General features: G+C 45.4%; 1 protein-coding gene and 1 long non-coding RNA gene across 22 annotated transcripts in view; one reads left to right on the top strand and one right to left on the bottom strand.

The window, feature by feature from the left end:
- Positions 1–3,092: 3,092 nt before the first annotated feature.
- LOC117976659 (uncharacterized) lies at positions 3,093–11,149 on the bottom strand. Of its 5 annotated transcripts, none has more exons than XR_010110663.1 (4): positions 11,041–11,149; positions 8,446–8,564; positions 6,103–6,196; positions 3,093–6,013 (listed from the first exon to the last, which is right to left on the bottom strand). It is a non-coding gene; the product is annotated as an uncharacterized LOC117976659 (long non-coding RNA). The 5 variants fall into 5 exon arrangements; XR_010110664.1 differs by lacking the exon at positions 11,041–11,149 and adding an exon at positions 10,808–10,883; XR_010110661.1 differs by lacking the exon at positions 11,041–11,149 and adding an exon at positions 10,303–10,439.
- NF1 (neurofibromin 1) overlaps positions 9,954–16,694 on the top strand; it is a 278,753-nt gene continuing 272,012 nt past the window's right edge. For 7 of the 17 annotated variants that reach the window (XM_055101325.2, XM_055101320.2, XM_055101322.2 and 4 more), the window contains exon 1: positions 10,004–10,445. In XM_055101325.2, coding sequence (XP_054957300.1) covers positions 10,409–10,445 — 37 coding nt within the window. In that variant the 5' untranslated portion in view covers positions 10,004–10,408. Of the gene's footprint in view, positions 10,446–16,694 lie in introns of all 17 variants that reach the window. The other 10 variants (XM_003811980.6, XM_008964356.5, XM_003811979.7 and 7 more) reach the window with 4 other exon arrangements.

Below are 16,694 nucleotides of genomic sequence, written 5' to 3'. Positions count from 1 at the left end.
TGGGAGGCCGAGGCGGGTGGATCACTTGAGGTCAGGAGTTTGAGACCAGCCTAACCAACATAGTGAAACGCTGTCTCTACTAAAAATACAAAAATTTAGCCGGGCAAGATGGTAGGTGCCTATAATCCCAGCTACTCAGGAGGCTGAGGCAGGAGAATCACTTGAACCTGGGAGGCAGAGGTTACAGTGAGCCGAGATCACGCCACTGAACTTCAGCCTGGGTGACAGAGCGAGACTCCATCTCAAAAGAAAAAAAAAAATTAGCTTGGCATTGTGGTGGGTGCCTGTAACCCAGCTATGAGGGAGGCTGAGGCACGAGAATCACTTGAACCCAAGAGGTGGAGGTTGCAGTGAGCTGAGATCGTGCCACTGGTGCCACTGCACTCCAGCCTGGGCGACAGAGCAAGATTCTGTCTCAAAAAAAAAAAAATGCTGGAAAATGTAAAACAAGTCCAACCACAATGCTCTTACTAAAAATATTATTATAAACAATATTAACATTTTATGTTTATAATATATTAAATACTATTAATCATGTTGCAAATATTACTAATGCTGGAAATTTTAGTGAGAACAAAAAGTAATATATTAAACAGAATAAAATTAAAAATACTTAAAAATATATAGAATCTGTAAGTCCTATACTGGGCAGAGGTGCTTACATTCTTTTACTGATATGAATATGCCTTCAAAAAATTTTTTTTAATTTTAAAAAAGGAATATACCATCAAAAAAGTTTGGAGGCCACTGGCTTAAACTATTACGTTGTAATACAGAACAACACTGTGAACTGCCAATAGGGAACTACAGTGCATGGCATTTCTCAAACTCGTCTGGCCATGAGTCATTTGGAGGCATGAAAGTTCCAAGAAACCCTCTTTGGACCATGCTGTATGGTGGATAAGAGCATGAATCTGGAGTCAGACAAAGCTGACTTCAGCTAACTACCAGACTCATCTTATACTAGCTAGGCGACCTGAGCATTTTACTAAATCTTTTTGAACTTTTTTCCTTATCTGTGAAATGGGGATAGTGATATCTACCTCATATGGTTGTATGGACTTTAAAAACAATATTGTATATAAGTGCATAGTATAATGCCTGATGTCTTGTAAGCACCCCTTAAAAGGAAGTTTCTATCATTCTATCATCTCTGATAGTTATTTAGAGACCTGATGTATCTTTCATAACTACACTTCTTCAGAGCAGAAATTGAATCTTCTCTTATGAGTCCCATGGAACACTTAGCTGCAATAGGTATGTGAGAATGAAGAAATAAATGATATTAATAGAAGCAGAGTTCTCTGAAAGATTGAGAGACTAACTATACCACCAAAGACAGAAATGTTTCTTTCTCAGCTGTTTATAACTTACCATTTTAATGGCTACACCAGAACATTCACATAGGATGAATCCTCATAGTAATTTTCCTTACCTAGGCAGTTGATAACAATTAGTCTGTTACTAATTGTTTCCAGCTGCTCCCCTTTGATTAATCAATCAAAACAAATTTATAATGGTTCTCCTGTGGTTTGATACTGCTAGGAGCCTAGCAAGCCTGTGATGAAGACAAGATGACTACGTGTGCTTAAAAGTCTGGGGAGTAGGCTAGGCACGATGGCTTACGCTTGTAATCCCAGCACTTTGGGAGGCTGAGGCGGGCAGATCACCTGAGGTCAGGAGTTCTAGACCAGCCTGGCCAACATGGTGAAACCCTGTCTCTACTACAAATACAAAAATTAGCCAGGCATGGTGGTGGCTGCATGTAATCTCAGCTACTCGAGAGGTTGAGGCAGGAGGACTGCTTGAACCTGGAAGGCGGAGGTTGCAGTGAGCCAAGATCATGCCACTGTACCGCAGCCTGGGCAACACAGCAAAACTCTGTCTCAAAAAAAAAAAAAAAAAAAAAAAGTCGGGGGAATAAGGACTGGAGTGGCCAAAGCAAGTTCAGCATCAGAGGATTAGGTGGGCTTTAAAGGAGAGACAGTGACTCAGGCCTATAATCCCAGCACTTTGGGAGGCTGAGGTAGATGGATCACTTGAGGCCAGGAGTTTGAGACCAGCCTGGCCAATATGACAAAACTGCAACTCTACTAAAAATACACGGATTAGGTGGGCATGGTGGTACATGCCTGTAATCCCAGCTACTTGGGAGGCTGAGGCATGGGAATCACCTGAACCCAGGAGGCAGAGGCTGCAGTAAGCTGAGATCATGCCACTCCAGCTTGGGCAACAGAGCAAGACTCTGCCTTGAAAAAAAAAAAGAGAAACAAAAGAAAAGTTATTTCAGACCCAGGTAAAAAGAACAAAGGCATGATAGTGTCCATTTCTGGCTCTGATTTCCTTTTGTGCCCCTTCCTCTGGAATGTTCCTCTTACAAAGTTTTGTTATAGTAGTACTAATGATACTACTACCACTTATGACAATTACATAATTAGTTACTTAATAAATAATCCAAATAAGTCCTAGACATCACTTGGCCCAGTTTTGGAGTAGTATAACATTCAGAGGAAGAACCTAGCAACCAAAAATGAAGTTAATTCCTATGTATATTTTCCTAATTACAACCCACAGTAACACTTCTGAAAATCACCTCTCTTTCTATGCCTTTAGGTCTCCATTCAGCAGCTGCTTAAAGCCCCTCTTTCTTTACTTTTCTCAGTATCTGTGGGGGTCAGTTAGGGTTACATTCAGCTGCATGGAACTGAAACCTGGATGCACATACTTCACAAAACAGAGGTTTTATTTTTCTTCTGTAACCAGAACTCTGGAGGTAGGCAGTTCAGGGCAGGTACAGCTGCTTGAAGAAGTATCAGGGACCCAAGCTTCCTTTAGCTTCCATCTTTTGCAAAATAGCTGCTTCACTTCTAGGCTTTGATCTACGTTCTCAGCAGGAAAAAGAATAAAGAGTAAATGACAAAAGATCTGTGCTGTTGCTGGCAGGTTGGGCATTTGGTGGCATCAGCAGCTGGATCAGCCTTGTTGAGTGGGAGCCCTGCTACTCTGTATTTGCATCCTTTTCTCTGATGTTCCCCCAGGGTATGCCACTTTTTAAAAATGTCGACTGTTGGCTGGGTGAGAGGGGTGCAGTTTTAGAAGCTTCCCCAGGTATGGCCTTGGCCTTCCCCACTATGACAGCTCTTGCTCCACAGGCCAAGGAACTATCATAGATGTTCTGCCAACCACCAAGTATGCCCATGCTAAGTACCCATTCAGAGAGGACAAGGACTCATCACTATATACCCTTGCTGGGAATCCAGTCTTCCTCAGTCATTAGGTTCTGGAAATTGGCTCAGGTTGAGAAACAGGGCAAGGGATTATGACTATTGGGGCAGCTCCTCTCAGCTGCCTCCTTATCTGTCCTTGTGTTTTAAAAACTACATCTTGAGGCACACAGTATCCTACTAACTACCTTCATAGCTTCCTGTGGGTCAGGCTTCCTTGGATGCCATTCTATCTTGCCACTTCTAACAATGCCACTTAATCTTCTGCTAGTTATGCACTGCTACCTGGTCTCTAGCAGGCCCATTGCTATCAGGGATCCTAGCTCCTGAAACATCTTCCACTATAAGCCCTGGTCTACAGAGAAAAGTGACTATTGGACTTCTCAGTGATGCTTGTGTCCCTCTCAATAGCACATTCCTTATTGCTTGTGATAAACAGCAGAACACAGCTGACAGGATAGGATGTAAATAATATATCATTCCCACTTCTGAGTCTTTTGCTCCCTTCTTCCATTGTTTGCCAGGACAGCTCTGGCCTTTCTATTTTGCTTAGTGTGGACCACTGCTTTCTCCAAGCTTTCTAGAGCCATCCTAGCTATCTGTTAGCTTTATCTCCTGGAGTCCTTGCCAGAATGTAAATACTGTAGTACAGGAATGTGCTTATATCAATATGCTCTGCTTTATTTAGCATTATTTTCTCCTCCCTCCCCAATTCAGCACACTGGGGACCCCTTACCCAGTTCTCCCACCTTCTGCAGATGTATATATAAGTTGGGTAGGTTTTTTTTCAGAGGAGTCTCTCTCTGTCACCCAGGCTGGAGTGCAGTGGCCCGATCTCGGCTCACTGCAAGGCCCGCCTCCTGGGTTCACGCCATTCTCCTGCCTCAGCCTCCAGAGTAGCTGGAACTACAGGCGCCCGCCACCACACCCGGCTAATTTTTTATTTTTTTATTTTTAGTAGAGACAGGGTTTCACCATGTTAGCCAGGATGGTCTCGATCTCCTGACCTCGTGATCCACCCACCTCGGTCTCCCAAAGTGTTGGGATTATAGGCATGAGCCACCGCACCCGGCCTAAGTTGGGTAGGTTTTTTAGCTCCTTCAGGATACAGTGCCTCTCCTCCCTTAGCAGGTCTAGCATTTTCTTAATGGGGTTATGTGTGACTTGACCTTAGTTATTGGTCTGTTAGGTGGAAAAGTGCAGGTAGATCTGAGGAGAGCGTGTGTTGCCTTGCAAGGCAGATAATACTTCTTGATCTTCAAGCAAGGGGGGTGGGGTGCTAGTTTCTTGAGGGACGAGTGGGACACTTCTACAAACCCAGAGCACTCAAGGTGACGTGGGGTTTTAAGGTTCTCAAGTGCATTGACCCAGATGCCCCATCTAAAGTGTCAGGGTCCCACTTCTCAACTATGCCCCTGACCTTGGTATAGTACACTCACTAGGGCTGAAAACCTTTTTGGCGTTCTTCTGCTCTTATAATTAAATCCTGAGCTTCATCTTCCGCTTTTTCTGCCTTATGCAGCTCCTACTTCCTTTATATGCTGCTAAGGAGGCACACTGGCTTTCTTCCTTAGCCTTTAATTGGTGATTCCTCATCCTCAACCTTTCATTGTCTTTCTCCAAAGCACAGGTTTACTCCATCAGTAGCCATCCAATTTCATTGTTCTTAAACTACTATTTGCCCTATATTGTTAAAATGCCTGATAGATTGCACCTACGAGTGCATTGTTCCACTGAGGTTACATCCCACCCATTCCAGCTCTTCACCATTGCTGAAAGTCTTAACATCGTACTGCTATGGCACGCCGGGGCCTGTCAGGGCTTCGCCTGTGGACCTTACTGCTAACTGGCCAGGGGAATGATTCAGCTCCACTGGATCAAACCACATTCATGGGACGTTTTTGTCCATTTGTTTTGAGACAGGGTCTTGCTCTGTCACTCAGCCTGGAGTGCAGTGGTACAAACATGGCTCACTGCAGCTTCTACCTCCTGGGATCAAGCAATCCTCCAGCTTCAGCCTCCTGAGTAGCTGAGATGACAGCTGCTCACCGCCATGTCCAGCAAATTTTTTTATTTTTTGTAAAGATACGATTTTACCATGTTGGTCAGGCTGGTCTTGAACTCTTGGGCTCACACGATCCACCTGCCTCAGCTCCTAAAGTGCTGGGATTACAGGTCTGAGCCATGGTGTCCGCCACACTAATGGATTTAATTGCCCTTGGAATCAACACCGTGCAGGAAAGGAGCAGGATTGAGCAGAAAAAGTTGAACTAAATGTAGTTACAGCAAATGCCTCAGCTTCCGGATCCTAAGGGAGCTCTGGTGCCAGGAGAGCCCTTCAGAGCAGCCCCACCCTGAGCCCTGCATCTGCCAGTCAGTGCAGACGGACCTGGTGAGAGGCAGCTTTCTTCAGCTGACGGCAACTCCTGGAAAGGGATTTAGCTGATACGTGTTGACAAGTAATGCGCCCAGCAGCTGAGGAAATGAGCACCTTAGTCCTGAAGAGTGGTGTGCTCTTTGGTATGCTGGGATGGTTGGTTGTGCCAGTGGAGATGGGGGTGGTGGGCAGAATGAAGGGAATACTACTGTAAAAGCTTTTTATTTTTTATTTATATTTATTCATTTATTTATTTTTTAAGACAAGGTCTAACTCTGATGCCCGGGCTGGAGTGCTGGAATGCAATGACACCATCACAGCTCACTGTAGCCTTGACCTCCTGGGCTCAAGCGATCCTCCCACTTCAGCTTCCCAAGTAACTGGAACCACAGGCACATGCCACCATGCCCAGCTAATTAAAAAAAAAAAATTTGTAGAGATGAGGTTTTGCCATGTTGCCCAGGGTGGTCTGGAACTCTTGGGCTCAAGTGATCCACCCACCTTGGCCTCCCAAAGTGCTGGGATGACAGGCATGAGCCACGGCTCCCAGCTTGGAACAAAACTCTTCGAAGAAAAAATTGGCAGAGCTTGTTGCCTGACCAAAAAACAGAGGCTGAATGAGAGAGATGCATTTAAAACAATACGAAACACTAAGGGTTCCCTGAATACTGTTGGACAGTGCAAAATGGGGGAAGTTAGGATACAAATCTAATTCTGTTCTACTGTAAGGCTCATGCCTTTTCACTAGACTAGTGCTGGTCAAACTGGTGTTCCATGGGCTACATTCAGACAGCAGACATATTTTGTTTGGCTACACAGCATTTAAAAAATGTAAATTGGCTGCCACTATGTAAAAATTGGAAGAGTTTATATGTAAGTTCAGATCTCTAGCTTCTCTTGAGTAACTAGAAGATCTAGCAACACTGGGTCAACATTCCTGCATGGCAGTAACTGGAGTTGAGTGACAGATACTCTTTAAATGGAGAGAGTATCTCTTATCTGGATAAATGGAGGTGGGTATATGCTTCTTAATTCACCACAGTCTCTATGCATTACCTTCTTTGGCATTTTTTTTTTTTGAGATGGAGTCACTCTGTCGCCCAGGCTGGATTGCAGCAGCACAATCTAGGCTCACTGAAACCTCAGCCTCCTGGGTTCAAGCAATTCTCCTGCCTCAGTCACCCTAGTAAGTAGTTGGGATTACAGCCATGTGCCACCATGCCCGGCTTTTTTTTTTTTTTTTTTAAGTAGAGATGGAGTTTCACCACATTGGCCAGGCTGGTCTCAAACTCCTGACCTCAGGTGATCTGCCTGCCTCGGCCTCCCAAAGTGCTGGGATTACAGGCATGAGCCACAGCGTCCAGTCTTCTTTGGCACTTTTGTTTAGCATTCCTGCCATATGTACTATGTATGGTCTAACAAAGTACATAATACATAACAGGCATTTGGGTACTTTTATTTTTATTTATTTTTTAGAGACAGGGTCTTGCTCTGTTGCCTAGGCTGGAGTGCAGTGGCGAGATCACAGCTCACTGCAGCCTCGACCTCTCTAGCTCAAGTGATCCTCCCACCTCAGCCTCCCAAGTTGCTGGGACCATAGATGCACACCACTATGCCTAACTAATTTAAACAAATTTTTTTGGTAGAAGCTGGGATCTCACTATGTTGCCCAGGCTGGTCTTGAACTTCTAGGCTCAAGCAATCCTCCCACCTCGGCCTCTAAAAGTGCTGGCATTATAGGTGTGAGCCACCACGACCGGCCCATTTGGACACTTAATACTGGTTCAGCAGAACTGAATGAATTTAATTGGAGAGGAAGTTGGGGTGAAGTCTAGGCCTCTGACTGTAATGAGAGGTTTGGCACTGAGGGGAGGCAACAGAACAGGGAGTACAAATTAGGATGAATTAATGACATGCTGGCAGGAGCTTGAAAGGAAGAAGAGCAGAGGGCCAGGGCCTGAAGTTTGGGTGTCTTACCACAGCGCTAAAGAAGAGTGGGCAATGGTAGACTAAACTAGAGAAGAAGAGGAGAGAAAGGCACAGAGGAACTTCAGCAACGGAATGCCAGGGAAGGCAAGGGAGCTGAGGGTTTGGGCAGTTGCATCCAGTGTAGGGAAGAAGATCAGGGAGACAGGCAAAAAGCCATGGCAACAAGGAAGTAGTTAGGGACTTTCAGAGGAAGTATGAGAAAAGGAGAGGAAGGTCATGGGTCTGAAGTTTAGCCGTGCAGTAGGGGCACTGGAATACTATCTTGGGGGTGTGAGTGAGTGCTTTTTCAGGGGTCCTACTTGGGAGAAACATAGATAGACATTCATTTAATATTCATCCATTTCTTTCCAGCATAGTCATCATTCTGACATCATCTAAAAGAAATTAGTATCTGCATTGCATCCTTAAAGAAGAAGGGACCAAAGACATGTCCAAACTGTCTGTCTGTTCTAGTGGAATAAAACATTAATTTAATATGTATTTTGGACAACCACCAACCTAGAGATTGGAAACTTTTCTCAAGGATATATCTCTCTGTATGTGGGCTACTGGCTTTGTGGATTTTCTGTAGGAAAATTAAAATTCTAGTTTTGTTCTCCCTTATCACCCAGTATCTGTGTGGCCTAACTGGCTGATTAGTGCGTGCTTGGAATGTGTAAATTCATTTTAACATTGGCCTAGGGGCCTGTGTGGTAGCTCACCCCTGTCATCCCAGCACTTTGGGAGGCCAAGGCAGGGGGATCACTTGAGGCCAGGAGTTCCAGACCAGCCTGGGCAACATAGCAAGACTGTGTCTCTACCAAAAAAAAAAAAAAAAAAAAAAAAAAAAATTAGCCAAAGCAGGGTGACACTCACCTGTAGTCCCAGCTATTCAGGAGTTTGAGGTGGGAGGATCACTTCAGCCCAGGAGTCTGAGGCTGGAGTGAGCTATGATTGAGCCACTGCACTCCACTGCACAGAGTCAGACCTTGTCTCTGAAAAACAAAAACATTTGCCTAGGTAAAATGTATCGAGGAAGACAAATTTTAAAATTACTCATTCCAGGCCAGGTGCGGTGGCTCACACCTGTAATCCCAGTACTTTGGGAGGCTGAGGTGGGCGGATCATGAGGTCAGGAGTTCAAGACCAGCCTGGCCAATATGGTGAAACACCGTCTCTACTAAAAATACAAAAATTAGCCGGCTGTGGTGGCGCATGCCTGTAGTCCCAGCTACTCGGGAGGCTGAGGCAGAAGAATCACTTCAACCGGGAGGCGGAGGTTGCAGTGAGCCGAGATCGCGCCTCTGCACTCCAGCCTGGGTGACAGGGTGAGACTCTGTCTTAAAAAAAAAAAAAAAAAAAATTAGTCATTCCAAAGTCCAATGTCAGACATAGATTATCCGTTGTTTTGGATGTAATCCTCTTCCTGGAAAACTGGCACAACCAATTACACATGAAATCCTTTCAACTCTGGTATTGGAGGTATAGGGAAGGACTTTGTTTTAGGAGACCCATAGTCTACCTCTATTGTTCTAGGAGTTAAACCACGTTGGTTTACATCCTGACTTTGCCACCTGTCAACTCAGACCTTGGGCAAATCAAAGGTCTGAGGGAGGAGTGCAGGCTCCCAGCGTTCCCACGGGGGTGGGGACGTGACGTATTCATCAGTTCATGAAGTTAATCATATGTATTGAAAAGGTTTGTTCAAGGATTTAAATAAGACGATGAATATATTGAATTAATAATGAATGCAAGGCCTTAAAGGTGTTTTGAGGGTGGTGAAACTTGAATCTCTCATCAACTGTGCAATAGTTATATTAACTTGGATGGCTATGAGTTTTGCAGAGGAAAGCTGGGCTTAAATCCCAATACTAGACCTGGTGGCTAGACCTTGATTGCCACCGGGTCTAGCATTGGGATTTAAGCGACCTCTAAAAAAAAAAAAAATCACGGAATCTCTCTTTGGCCTTCCTTTTTTGTTTCTCAGCAGTCTACCAAGCTACGAAGAACATGAAAATCGGAGGTCGTGTACCTTATTTTTTCTGAGAGCTTAAGCTGAGAGCACAGCCTCCCCAGGAGATTAGCGGCAGAGATCCGCGCGCCGGGAGAAAGGCTAGCCCCAGGGCGCCCTAACTTTCAACTCCGGGAGCAATCCAAACCCGGAGGCCGGCGGGGGAGGGGACAGCTGTAGGGGGCGGTGGGGATGGGAGTGGATGCTCCCGGGTCAGCTCTGGCACTCGCCAGCTGAGCCCAGCGCCAGTCTAGGTGAGCCCCACGGCGGTGAGGGACGCTCGCCAGACGGCCCAGAGGAGTTAGATGACGTCACCTCCAGGAGGACTCGCTTTTTCATTAATGAAACCGGCCGGCGCGGGCGCATGCGCGGCAGGCCGCCTTCCCTCTCGCTTCCCCCTCCCCTTTCCCAGCCGCGCTCTCAATCTCTAGCTCGCTCGCGCTCCCTCTCCCCGGGCCGTGGAAAGGATCCCACTTCCGGTGGGGTGTCATGGCGGCGTCTCGGACTGTGATGGCTGTGGGGAGACGGCGCTAGTGGGGAGAGCGACCAAGAGGCCCCCTCCCCTCCCCGGGTCCCCTTCCCCTATCCCCCTCCCCCCAGCCTCCTTGCCAACGCCCCCTTTCCCTCTCCCCCTCCCGCTCGGCGCTGACCCCCCATCCCCACCCCCGTGGGAACACTGGGAGCCTGCACTCCACAGACCCTCTCCTTGCCTCTTCCCTCACCTCAGCCTCCGCTCCCCGCCCTCTTCCCGGCCCAGGGCGCCGGCCCACCCTTCCCTCCGCCGCCCCCCGGCCGCGGGGAGGACATGGCCGCGCACAGGCCGGTGGAATGGGTCCAGGCCGTGGTCAGCCGCTTCGACGAGCAGGTAACGGGCCTGTGGCGGGCGGGAGGTGGGAGCGGAGTGGGGATGGGGACAGAGTAGGTGAGGGGAGGTAGGAGCGGCCGCCTCCCCCGCGGCTGCCTCAGGCTCTGGAGGAAAGGAAGGGAAGGGAAGAGAAGGGAAGGGGGGATAAGTGGGGGTGGCCAAGGCGGGAGGTGAGGGGTAGGAGGGGACAGCTGGGAGCTTGGGCACCCTTTCCCTCCTAAGTCGGGGGGTGGGGCCTTGTCCCTGACCAGCCTCCGACCCTCCATCCCCTTTATCCCAGCCCTTCCGCTTGGGAATGGGGATGAGTGACCTGGGGGCGCCTTTAGGGGCGCGCCATCTGGATTTAATAATTACCCCCTTACTTTTGTTTTTGAGCAGAGGTGGGTAACATTTAGGGGTTCTCTCTTCCTCTTCCCTCCGTGACCCTCCTAACTGGGGACGAGCGAACCCTAAGGCCTGTCTTATATACCCTCAATAGGAGAACGATAACATTCCGCCCCTCCCCCAGTTTCTTCAGCTTCCTCTCCTGGAGGGGGAAGAGCAGAAGAAAGCGGGGAAGAGCAGAAGAAAGCAAGGAAGGCACAGGTTTTCTTACTTTCTGCTCCATCGTCTCATCCTGCCCCGAGAGCTTCAAGTGCACACTCACTGCACATCTTTGTGATGCCCTACAACGTCGTCCCCCATATCCTGATGACACAGACTGCCTTTTTTTTTTTATTGCCGTTTGCAGTGGAAACCGTGGTTCTGAAATATCTTCCCCTTCCTTGATAATTGCAGTCTCTTCCCCCCCCCCCTTTTTTTTTGCCAGCGGTCTGGGGATGTGATGCATTCTCGAGTGAGAATGTTGGGGAGTAAAGGGGAGAAGGGTGAAAGGAAAGTGAGAAACTGCTTCAGAGCCACCGACAACAGAGCAAAGCCAGCTGGGATGTGGTCCTGGAGCGGATCATTCTGCTAGTGTTTGTGGTTGTTTTTGACTCTCTCCTGGTTGACAAGAGAACTTTCATTGAGAATATTTGGGATGAAAAAAAAGTTTTGTAGCTTGAGGAGGTGACTTTTTATCGCCTGAGTTTCACACAATAAATCCTGGGGCTGATTAGAATAAATGCACACAGCCTTTTGTCAGTGGAAATTGGTTTAACTTTGTGTTGCTGTAGGTAGTTGGGGATGGTTTAAGGGATGCTTTCTGCAGCTGTGGGTGCAGTGGGCTTCCTGTGATGGGGGAATTGTTTAAGATTGAGTCAACCTATTTTGTTTACTGAATATAATGGTAAAACATTATGGGAGCTGAAGGGGCGGGGGAAGAGCTCTTCTGTTATTTGATGCATAAACATTTCTTTACGGGACTCTGAGCGTTTCAGACCTACCTGGAAAATATCTTGGAATAGACAGAGGAAGTTGAGAAGAAGCTATGTAGATAAAATAGAGTTATGAAGCTGTCAGAGACTTGAAGGAATTGTTTTATCCATTCGTATGCTTCCAGACCCAAAGGCATCTAAACTAAACTACTAATCCATCTGAAGTATAATGTTACTGCATATAAAAGATTACATTATTGATAGAGCGTTAGATTTAAAACTTGGTAGAAAAGACTCTCTGTAATTTTAAGAAAGGATTTAAAAGGCACATAGAAGACTTCCAAAGCTGAACCTTGTGGACAGCAGAATCTGGATGTAGGAAATTGAAGGATCCACGCCGCAATTCTCCTTAAATTTTAAAAATTAAAAATTTTTTTTCAGTTTTTTCTTAATTTTATTTTTTTACTTCTTACCTGTTCATCTCTAGGCTTATTTGCCATATTGGAAAAAGATACTTAAGAAAGGAATGATTTTGGGCTGGGCGCGGTGGCTCACGCCTGTAATCCCAGCACTTTGGGATGCCAAGGCAGGTGGATCACCTGAGGTCAGGAGTTTGAGACCAGCCTGACCAACATGGAGAAACCTCGTCTGTACTAAAAATACAAAAATTAGCTGGGCATGGTGGCGGGCGCCTGTAATCCCAGCTACTTGGGAGGCTGAGGCAGGAGAATTGCTTGAATCCGGGAGGTGGAGGTTGCAGTGAGCTGAGATCACACCACTGCACTCTAGCCTGGGCGACAGAGCGAGACTCTTGTCTCCAAAAAAAAAAGAGGAATGATTTTGATTATATACCCAGTAATGCAAGAAAGTGTTTCTCCTTCTGTCCCTAGCTTTAAAAGACCTTAAGGCTTCGTTGTTTGTTATGCATATTGTGGAATCAAACTCACCACCATCTGTTAAAAATTAAGGACATTAGTTTTTAAAACAGCATTTTTCTGCATTCCTTATGTTGTAATTAAGAGAAAGATATATAGGAGAGATTATTCCTCACTTTTTTTTTTTTGAGACAAGGTCTTGCTCTGTCGCCCACGCTGGAGTGCAGTAGCTTGATGTTGGTTCATTGCAACCCCTGCTTCCCGCATTCACGTGATTCTCCTGCTTCAGTCTCCCAAGTAGCTGGGATTACAGGTGTGCATCATCGTGCCTGGCTAATTTTTGTATTTTTAGTAGAGACGGGGGTTTCACCATGTTGGTCAGGCTGGTCTTGAACTCCTGACCTCAGGTGATCTGCCCCCAGCCCCCCGCTCGGCCTCCCGAAGTGCTGGGATTACAGGCATGAGCCACTGTGCCTGGCCTATTCCTCACATTTTTCTCTTAGAAAGTTAAAGTCTCTGACCTTGAGATGCAAAAATGTAAGGGTTTTCAGTGTTTAACATAAGGTACTTATATATATTATATATAGTATATATATAAAATAAATTAATATATTAATTTATTATAGGAGTGATAAATGTTTAATTCAAATTAGAGTTCATCTTACGGTTGAAAATGTCTTTTAGTCAGAAAACTGAGGCATGGGAAGGTTAAGTGACATAGATCTAATAAGAGCTTCAGTATGAAAAGTAGTGAATGCTTGACCATCAGGGAGATACTTTTCCTAAGTATCCCATAAAATTTGTTCTAATCCATTAAATATATTTAGAAAGTTTATTTTATTTTTTTTATTTTTGAGACGGAGTTTCATGATTCTTGCCTAGGCTGGAGTGCAATGATGCGACCTTGGCTTACTGCAACCTCTGCCTCCTGGGTTCAAGTGATTCTCCTGCCTCAGCCTCCCAAGTGGCTGGGATTACAGGCGCCTGCCACCACTCCTGGATAACATTTGTTATTTTTAGTAGAGTGCTGAGATTACAGGCGTGAGCCATCGCTTACATTTTTATTGAGGGGAGAAAAAGCCCTGCATGTACTGAGAGATAGTTGTATAAGAATCTTAAGAGTTGGCCGGGCGCGGCGGCTCACGCCTGTGATCCCAGCACTTTGGGAGGCCAAGGCGGGTCGATCATGAGGTCAGGAGATCGAGACCGTCCTGGCTAACACAGTGAAACCCCATCTCTACTAAAAATACAAAAATTAGCTGGGTGTGGTGGTGGGTGCCTGTAGTCCCAGCTACTTGGGAGGCTGAGGCAGGAGAATGGCCTGAACCTGGGAGGTGGAGCTTGCGGTGAGCCGAGATTGTGCCACTGCACTCCAGCCTGGGTGACAGAGCGAGACTCCATCTCAAAAAAAAAAAAAAAAAGAATCTTAATAGTTTCAACTGTTTATAAAACTTTTGAATTTTGGATTATATTATCTGTACTTTGCTTTACTGGGCCCAGGGGGAGTTAAGCTTTTCCTTCTTATTACAGCTAAGAGTTTGCCTGTTGGACCACTTAACGCCCCCAGGGAGCATGTGCATGTCTAAAGATGGCAACTCTGTTTATGATTGCTGTTTTGGTTGGATTTCTAATATTCGGTGTGATTAAAGCAGAAATGCATTTCTAGCCACTGCTGATTACAGACATATTGCACTCTGATGGGTATCGCTTAGCAACTTAGTGCAGTAGACTCAGTTAAAAGAAGTGGATGTGTGCCATATTGACATTTTGAGCTCACATTCTTGTGGGTAATATAAAATTCCTTAACCTGATAATATTGCAGCTAAACCTAGTATTTAGGGTCTAAGTTGAATGAGTATTACCAATTTTAGAAGTAATCACCTCCTTGGTTAGGGAAATGACAGTTGCACAGGTGGACAGCCAGAAAGCTGAATGTTATCAGTTAAATCTTACATCTCTCCTTAACCTGCCTTCGTGGTGCCAAATAGCAAGTTTCTAATTGAAACTGACAAATTGTAGGTGTGTAGCTTTTTTTTTTTTTTTTTTTTTTGAGACAGAGTTTCGCTCTTGTCTCCTAGGCTGGAGTGCAATGGAGAGATCTCAGCATACTGCAACCTCTGCCTCCTGGGTTCAAGCCATTCTCCTGCCTCAGCCTCCCAAGTAGCTGTGATTACAGGCGCCCACCACCACGCCTGCCTAATTTTTGTATTTTTAGTAGAGACGGGGGTTTCACCGTGTTGGCCAGGCTGGTCTCCAACTCCTGGCTTCAGGTGATCCACCTGCCTTGGCCTCCCAAAGTGCTGGGATTACAGGCGTGAGCCACCACGCCCGGCCATGTGTAGCTTTTAATTGTGGTTCATTAACCCAGTTTCTAAGCAAATGAGAACCTTCTGTGTATCTCACCTAGTTCTGTATGCCCCACTGGTTCCTGTAGAGCTTTATTTCTGAAGGGAAGTATGGGAAAACTATGGATATTTGAACTAAAAAAAAAAAAAAAAGAATTAAAAAGAACTCCATCCCAAAATGATTTGTTGTAAATATGTTCATTTAAAGCAATTATATTTTCCATATCTGATCAAGCAAAAGTAGTACATAAAAGCCAAAAAACCCCATTTAAAGAACATGTTATGGAATAAACTCTGATTTTAGAGGTTATAGTAGCATATTTGTTGTTCTCATATATTGAGTGTTCATCTGAATGTACGTTGAATATGCGGTGAGTGATTCACAGTATAAAATGATTGGCAAGTATCTTCGAAATTACAAACCACATACTGATTAGACAAATAGATTTGCAAAACTGAAGCTTTTTGGATTTAAAAAATATCTCCTAGCCTCATTCTTCAAGCCTGGTGTGTAATTTTTATAAGGCCTTATAATAGTTGAAAATGAGTCCTCTTTTATGGTGACGAATTCTTTATGGTGAGTGAGAAATAATGCATATTCTTCCAATTTTAGTATATGTGGTGCTGAATCGAGCACAATAATGCTTATTCTTTGCTTCGGAATTTTTAAATTTATTATTATTATTATTTTAAATTTTTATTTATTTATTTATTTTGAGATGGAGTGTCACTCTGTCGCCCAGGCTGGAGTGCAGTGGCGCGATCTCAGCTCACTGCAAGGTCTGCCTCCTGGGTTCAAGCGATTCTCCTGCCTCAGCCTCCCAAGTAGCTGGGACTACAGGCGCATGCCACCACGCCCAGCTAATTTTGTATTTTTAGTAGAGACAGGGTTTCACCGTGCTAGCCAGGATGGGTCTGAATTTCTTGATGTCGTGATCCACCTGCCTTGACTTCCCAAAGTGCTGGGATTACAGGCATGAGCCACTGTGCCCGGCCCGGAATTCATCCTTTAGAAAGATTTCTTCCAGCTGTTCCTCAGTTCTCTGCACCCCCTTACACTTTCCACCTTATCTGTCTGGGAACTAAGTTAGTCTTTATGTTGGCTGCTTGCTTTTCACTTTTCAGGCTAAGATTTCCTTTCTGTTGGAAATCAGACGTTTACTTGGTCCTGCAGCTCTCTCTCTGTGGACCAGTCTTTTTTGTTGTTGTTGTTGCCAGATACTCACCGCCTCTACTGTTTATCCACCCATTTCCTTTATAACTCTGAAAAGTAGCTCCTGCCTCTGCTTGATTGCTGTTTTCTTGAAAGTGATTACTTCTGGCAAAACATAGTGGTCATTGCTTAGTTGTAATGCCACTGTGATGTTCCACTCCCCCCGGAAACCAATCTCTTCCAGTTCCCAAGACACAATACTTTTCTACTGAATTGGAGTTCCTTAGCGGGTGTCTTAGTTTTGTTCTGCTATTCAGTGCCTTTGTCCCTATCCTAGCCATTAGCTTTCCTATAGATCCTTGATTTCCTCATCTGTTGAAAAAGAAATGGCTAGAAAATCTTTTAGATTCTTTCAAGTTTAAATATTCAATGATTTTAATATTCTAACAGCATGTCTCTGTGACCCAGCAGTCTATTGGGAGCTGACCCCACTTGATTTACCAAACTGTTTCCCATTATGCCTCTGCATGCACCTATGTTCCAGGCAGGTCACCTCAGTCTCTTCTGTGTGTATCATGCTT

Source organism: Pan paniscus, chromosome 19, assembly GCF_029289425.2.
Source record: "Pan paniscus chromosome 19, NHGRI_mPanPan1-v2.0_pri, whole genome shotgun sequence".
Lineage (NCBI taxonomy): Eukaryota > Metazoa > Chordata > Mammalia > Primates > Hominidae > Pan > Pan paniscus.
This window is presented reverse-complemented; position numbering and strand designations above follow the sequence as displayed.